A 7,322-nucleotide genomic window follows, 5' to 3' on the forward strand; every position below is an offset into this window, starting at 1 on the left:
TATTTCATTTATTTCTTTCGTTAAATTGAATTCGGGAACAAAATGCAAAACGGTCGAATTATTTAAAATTATAATATATAGTGATATACTCCCCTTGATGAATATCCCAAAATTCAGTTACATTTAGCAAAAGTAAATGCAAAGACTTTTGTATGTGATGATGTAATGACATCTAACTCGAACTTAACAAATATTTGACTAAAACAATTCTAAAAATATGCATTTACATCAAATTTAATGGTAAATAAATAAATGGCAAGGTCCGTAAATAGGCTCACAACAACCTACGCTCGGTCACGTGCCAACTATTGAACACCCGGTGCGACTACCATGTGGACCACACTGATACCGTTTTGAATCAACGCGAAGTTACACAGTACACAACGGAAAGGGCATTATCGTCATTAGACATAAATACGCAGCACAGATATAGAGGAAACATGGAGAGAGAAAGGGCAGAGATAGATACAGCTCGGTCTGTCTCTATTTGTGTATGTGAACTTCACCCTCCGCCGGTGCTCTGTGTGTGACGGCGATCGGAACATCCGGTGATCCGTCGAAGCCAGAATCTTTTCAACTCAAAACGCTACCATAGCATTCTCGGTTGATTGTGGTTCAGTTCTCTTCCTTTATCTTATTGATTATCGATCAGAGCTTATTTTATTCTTTTTTGACGTTTTGATTCTATTCGTATTCACCGTTACTCTCTTTGTCGACTTGAAACCCTAATTTATTCCAAAACAAGTGAGAAAATTTTGGAGTTTGCTTATTTTGATCCGAACAAACCCTAATTTTTTTATGGCCGCTACAAATTTTCAATCTGATGATAGCGGCGGCGGCGTTATAAAAAACCCTAGGTCTCCGGGACATTCACAGACGGTTTCATCTCCGTGGAGTACGATTGTGCAGGGTTCGCCGGTCATGGTACCGGATGCTGTTTCCGCGGCGCCGGTTTCTGTTGCTCCAGCACCGACGTTTTCATCTTCTGTTGAGGAGAAAATAGGTAACTTTACCTCGGATTGGTGTCCGCCTTCAATGGTGCCGGATGTAGTAAGCTCTCCGGATGATTCCGGCACTGATGGTCAGGGTTCTGACAGCGGCGGTGTTGCATCTAAGAAACCGGTATGGAATAAACCGAACGGTGTTGTTGAGGCTGTGAGCCCTGTAATGGGTGCAGTTTCTTGGCCTGCTCTCGGAGAATCCACTAAGGCTTCCCCAAAATCCTCTTCATCAGAATCCTTAAAAGCACTTGGAGATGCACCACTGCTGCCTACATTACAGGTAAGAATACGAATACCATTAATCTACAACTTTCAATCTATCACAGTTATTTATATATAAACGGGAACATAATGTTTATGACATCATAGGTGACAGGAAATTCATCTCCTTTATCACATAAACACACAAGTGCAAACAACGTGTATCCATCTTCAACTCCAAACCATGTAGCTCCTGCAAGACAGAGATCCATGAGGCGAGGTGGTGGGAGTTCCAATTCAAATCCATCAGCTAATGGTGTTCTTTCTCACACATCAGCAACAAACCATGATTTGGGAACAGAAAACCTCCATAACACATCTGGAAAACCTGGAACTCCTGCTTCAGACCCTTCTCCAAGAGACAAAACAACACACATCGAGTCACCAAGAGGAAACTTTGGGCCACAATCACACAATGGTAATGATCACCAACATCAAAGAAGCTCTTACAGAAGAAGCAATAGTGGACAACATCACAATTATGGTGGAAAGCGAGATCAAGATCGTGGAAATCATGAATGGAATCAACACAGTAGAAGCTTTAATGGAAGAGATAACCACATGCAGCCTCAGAGAGGTTACCCTAGGGGTTACATTCGACCCTCTGTACATTCTTCCACTCCATATATCTCTCCACAAATGTCTGTTCCAGTTCGCCCTTTTGGCAACAACATGATGTATCATGGTAGGAATATCTTCCACAGTTATTTATCATTCTACTTTGTCTGATTTCAAATTTGTGAATCTTTTTTTGCAGATATGTCTCCTGTGTTCTATGTACAAGGTCCACCACCTCCACCAGATGCCCTGAGAGCTATGCCTCTTGTTGCTCCAGTTCCACCTCCAATGTTCTTTGCTGTTCCAGATCCATCTTTGCATGCTAGAATAGTGACCCAAATTGATTACTATTTCAGGTAAGTCTTTTATAAATCTGTCATTTGAAAGTTTTTTTTTTCTTTATAAAAATAAATTTATTCTTAATTGTTGATTTGCAGCAATGAGAATTTAGTTAAAGATACTTATTTGAGGCAAAACATGGATGAACAAGGGTGGGTTCCTGTAAGCTTAATAGCTGGCTTCAAAAAGGTAACTATTTTGGAATATCATTTTTACTATAAAAGTACATGAATTTTTAAATAGAAAGATAACCATTTTTTCCATTATTACAGGTTTTGTATTTAACAGATAACATTCAGCTAATTCTAGATGCTATGAGAGCTTCAACCAAAGTGGAAGTCCAGGTGCGTATGACAAAAATTACAATTTTGCCCCTCTCCCACCTTTTACCTATCTATCCTACCAAAATTACAATTTTGTCCTTTTACCATTGTGTTAAAATCAACTTTTGTCCCATTAACACTGGTCCCACTTTTTAATCCAATATATGTTAAACACAGTACAATTTTTTAGTTATTCCGTTTTTACCCTTGTGCATGACAGGGAAACAAAATAAGAAGGCGAAATGATTGGATGAAATGGCTAATAAACACACCTGCCCACTACTCCAACTTATCAAGCCCTCGGGCAGTCGGGCAGTCGGGCAGTCAAGATCAATTAGCATCACAGCTTCATGGTGTTACACTGGATGATGGGGTTGACCATGTCGGTGGTCAACAAGCTGAGCAAGTTTGACTAGTCAACCGAGACTAAACTAAGAAGCAATGTTTTTGAGAAGAGAGGTGACGAATTCTGGATTTACTGGTAGATAGAGAAATTGGTGGTTTCGAGAAAAGGTAAAAACATGAAATACAAAAAAAATTGAAAAATTAAAAAAAGGAAAAAAAAATTGAAAAACGAAAAGCACAAAAAAAGTTGAAAGAAGAAAAAAAACTTAATAAAAAAGTAACATGGAGATTATATAGGATATTACGACTTTTTTGAATGCTAGTTTTGGTTTGTTGGATAGAATGGTTTTCTTATTTTTGGATTATATGTTTTAAAAAATTATATTTATCCCTTGTGTTTCTTGTTATATGTTATGTTATGTTATGCTCCTTGATGAAAACTTTTGGGTCTGATTTCTGACCTTTGAAGTTTCAATCTAGGAGCAGATTTTGTGTGCTTCGATTTGATCATGACATAATTTTGCCTATATTCATTCAGAAAGTAGATTGTTATAATCGTGGGAAAAATATTTTTGAAAGTAGTTAATGATGAAATATAAAACCAATATGTGGAAAAGGTGAAAGGTTACACGTTTCCTTTAGCTGTAGCAATTGTGCAGTACTAAGGTGATGTGGATAACTCGGTGGAGGGTTTTTTATACTGTTCAAGGTGGAAGATATTGTTTATATTAGTCAAGGTGGAAATGAATTTATGAATAATCAAACATCAAGAGACAAATGGTAATTTGGCCTTTAAATCTAATAGTGAATTTTATCTTGACAACATTCCTTTATGTATAGGAGCATTAGAATCTGGAAATTAGTGAAAAAGTTATGAGACAGTTTTTTAGAACTTTTAGGAGTTTAAGCTTTAGTATTTTAAAAATGCTTAAATTAAACAAAAAAAAGTTCGTTTGAAGTTTTTATTTTAAAACAAAACACTCTTAATCTAAAAAGTATTCAAAGTAGACATAATATACATGTTGAAACATTATATGGGTTGACAAGGCAATACTTGAACCTTATGAACATTTTGATTTACATCATGGCATGTTTATTTCGCCAAGCAAAGTTTCATACTGAACTGATCCATTGTGCAAACATGAGGCTATGTCGTATGTATTGTAGTCATCACATGCGTACCTCATAAGTGGTTATCCGCATTCGAGATCCAGTGGCCCACTACTAAGTTCGATGGGCATACCACACTCTTTAATTAAGATAAATGTATTTAACTTAAACAATCTAGATAAAACAATGATTTTTCTTTGACAATCTAGTTTATGTCATGTCGTTATTGTAGCATCGTGTTGAAGGCGTATACAGTTATCATAAGTAATGTTATGATTTAATTTTTACGTTTATCGAGGATGGCATCATGCCATAGGCATTGTGCTTATTAGTAGTCAGGGTGTGATTGAAGCAAACTCTTCTTTTTGGCTAGAGTTACGACTTGGAGTGCATGCAGGTGGTACCTCGTTGACTTAATGATGATGATCTGACTAGTTTGTTGATTGCTTCTCTATTAGCTTCCTTACGTCGGTCTCCCTGAGATTATTTAACGTGTTGACGAATGTCGGTTGTAGTGTGTATAAGAGTTGGAGGCAGATATTGCACGTTGAGATCGTCATAACAAAGTAAAGGAGAATAGTGTGGATGGCTTGTCAAAGGAAATCATAGGAGGGTTCTGGGTGGCTAGGTTGGATCAGATGCCAAACGAAAGATTACGAGGTGATTGAGTTGAATCTATAGGCTAGCGAGTACCGAAGTTGGGATCTTGAGCTTGAGAGTGTAGAGGAGGATCGACATTTCACATATGTGATGTCCTGGAAGTTTCAAATGGTTGGGCATGTAAGGAATCTTGCTAATGCAAAGAAGCGACTACTTGAGTTCTTGCCTCTGATGGATTTGAAGTGTTTGTTTAGTGTTAGCTTATCCTAGTTCCTTGATCTTGTTTCTGGAACTCATCCACTTGATCGTGTTCGGGTACCATGTATAAATTATAGACTTCGTTTGGATGACGTTGTTTGTTGCTTGAAGTATAACTTACCACTCACTGAGGTCACCATCAATTGCTTAATGGAGGGATGTAATGAACGTTGCCACAGATTGTTAGAAAGTAAAGGGATCAAAAAAACAATAAATATAGACTTGGATAGATTCAAGGATCGTGTTTAACAAACACTTTCCGAAATCTGTAATTAGTCCCTTTTGCTTGGGGTACACGAATTCAGAAGTGGGATAATTCAAGAATGAACCAATCTGAATTACATGCCTAATTCAGATTGTGAAATACAGAATATCTGTTAATGTGTTCTTGTGAGATAGAACAAATCTTAAAATCAGATTTTGAGAGTATATGGTTTGTAGCTTGTTTTCTGGAACATGAAGAATGTTCTTATACAACAGGGAAAAGTGGTTATAGTGGTTGCCTCCAGATTTGGCGCCAAAACTGGTAGTTAAGAGACAAAACTAACACTTGCATCATCAAGATGTCATCCGAAAAGTTTTGGCGGGAAATTGCATGGAGCCGATGTAAAATCCATTTAGGTTTCGCGATGCTGCCCCTTGGAACCGCTGACCGCTAGGGGCTCTGCCCTTAGACCCTGCCAAGGGGCTGCAGCCCCTTGGAACCCTGCACCCAGGGGCGCTGCCCCCGACCCCCGTATTCCGAGTTCACAATTATCACACATATTGTGCACCCCACACCTCCAAGCTCGGTTAGTAAATAAAGCTCGGTCTATCTCATTATTAATAGTAATTACACCAAAATATGTTGATAACACTAAAATCACTAACATTCCTCCCCCATTTTAGTGTAATCCTTAATTAACTAAAAGCAAACACAAAATCAAACTTATGCATAAATGAAACTATGTTGAATATTGAATTTTCACATTAGTATAATATACATGTCAAATACTCGAGAAACAGGGTGTCTTAAGGATTAAACCCTTCAACTCATTTGAGTAACTGAAGATACTATACACATAAGTTAAACACAATATCTGATGTTTCATACTTGACACTATTACAACCATGTGTCATATCCATTCATGAGTGCATAAAAGCCTAGCCCAAGCTTTTTGAAGCGACATCACTTCACAATCACATAGGTAGTCATTCTATGTCATGCACCTATTAATGCATTTTTTCAAAAGAACTATTAAGAACTTAATCAACCTACTTTAACAATACAGGTTATAAGCACATACCTTGGAATGTAGTAAAAAAATGTACTTCAATCTCCATAAGCAAGGTTTCCACATTGAATTCAACTTCTAACATTGTATTAGAAGGGAATTGGGTATCTCACCCATAGAGATATCAGTTGGGCCTTAGTCCCATCCCTATAACCGACTTCTTTACCGGATCTCTAGCTAAGCCCTTCGTCAAGTGATCAGTTAAGTTTTGTTGAGATCTAACAAACTTAACAGAAATGATACCATGAGTAGTGAGCTCACGTACCATGTTGTGCCTAACACCCAAATGTCGCGACTTTCCATTATACACTTGACTGTATGCTTTCGCTAAGGTGGAAGCACTATTACAGTGTATAGAGATAGATGATATAGGCTTTAACCATAAAGGAATTTCATAGATCAAATTCCTTAACCATTCTGCTTCTTTTCCAGCAGCTGCAAGGGCTACAAGTTCAGATTCCATAGGTGAATTTGGGATGCATGTTTGTTTCTTAGAAGCCCATGAAATGACACCTCCACCAAGAAGAAACACTAAACTACTTGTAGGAGAGTGGTCCTCAACATTAGTAATCCAACTAGCATCTGAATATCCTTCAATAACTGATGGAAACCCTACATAAGTCAAACCAAAATCCATGGTTTTCTTAAGATACTTCAACACCCTCCTTACTGCTTGCCAGTGGTGATTACGAGAATTGCTAGTAAATCTACTTATCTTTTCCTACAGCAAATGCAATATCAGGCCTTGTACTGGTCATAGCATACATTAAATACCCAATGACCTTTGAATACTCAAGTTGTGAAACTGCTTCACCAGTATTTGGCATAAGTTTTATACTTGGATCAAAAGATGTACTCACATGAGAACAATCTGAACAATTGAACTTCTTCAGCACTTTCTCAATGTAATGAGACTACGATATTGAGATTCCTTGATATTCACACTTGATTCTTATTCCAAGAATCATTTCTACCTCCCCCATATCCTTCATGGAGAACTGAGATGATAAAAAATCTTTAGTCATGTCAACTTGCCTTTGATCAGCACCAAAGATTAACATATTATCTACATACAAGCATATGATCACTCCTTTGCCAGACTCATCAAACTTGCTACATACACACTTTTCTGATTGATTCAACTTGAAACCATGAGACAAGACGACATCATCAAATTTTTGATGCCACTGTTTTCGTGCTTGTTTTATCCCATATAATGATTTAACCAACTTACACACCTTATGATCATTTCC

The 7,322-nt window shown here is 37.5% G+C and overlaps 1 protein-coding gene across 2 annotated transcripts; it reads left to right on the forward strand.

Annotated features, from left to right (window-relative positions):
- The first annotated feature begins 425 nt into the window (after positions 1-425).
- LOC145108848 (la-related protein 1C-like) lies at positions 426-3,368 on the forward strand. Of its 2 annotated transcripts, XM_079045937.1 has the most exons (7): positions 428-613; positions 831-1,281; positions 1,371-1,947; positions 2,020-2,176; positions 2,258-2,348; positions 2,432-2,503; positions 2,703-3,368. In XM_079045937.1, exons 2-7 carry the CDS (start codon positions 922-924, stop codon positions 2,892-2,894), a joined length of 1,449 nt encoding a protein of 482 aa, XP_078902063.1. In that variant the 5' UTR covers positions 428-613; positions 831-921; the 3' UTR covers positions 2,895-3,368. The 2 variants fall into 2 exon arrangements, with proteins under 2 accessions (XP_078902062.1, XP_078902063.1); XM_079045936.1 differs by having other exon boundaries at positions 426-1,281.
- Positions 3,369-7,322: the final 3,954 nt, after the last annotated feature.

This window comes from Lactuca virosa, chromosome 4 (genome assembly GCF_052849685.1).
Source record: "Lactuca virosa cultivar CGN04683 chromosome 4, Lactuca_virosa_CGN04683_v6, whole genome shotgun sequence".
NCBI classification, from domain to species: Eukaryota; Viridiplantae; Streptophyta; class Magnoliopsida; order Asterales; family Asteraceae; genus Lactuca; species Lactuca virosa.

Coding starts and splice junctions, on each gene's coding strand:
- LOC145108848 (XM_079045936.1), top strand. CDS start 799: ATGGCCGCTACAAATTTTCAATCTGATGATAGCGGCGGCGGCGTTATA. Junction 1,282..1,370: donor CACTGCTGCCTACATTACAG/GTAAGAATACGA, acceptor ATGACATCATAG/GTGACAGGAAATTCATCTCC. Junction 2,504..2,702: donor CAACCAAAGTGGAAGTCCAG/GTGCGTATGACA, acceptor TGTGCATGACAG/GGAAACAAAATAAGAAGGCG.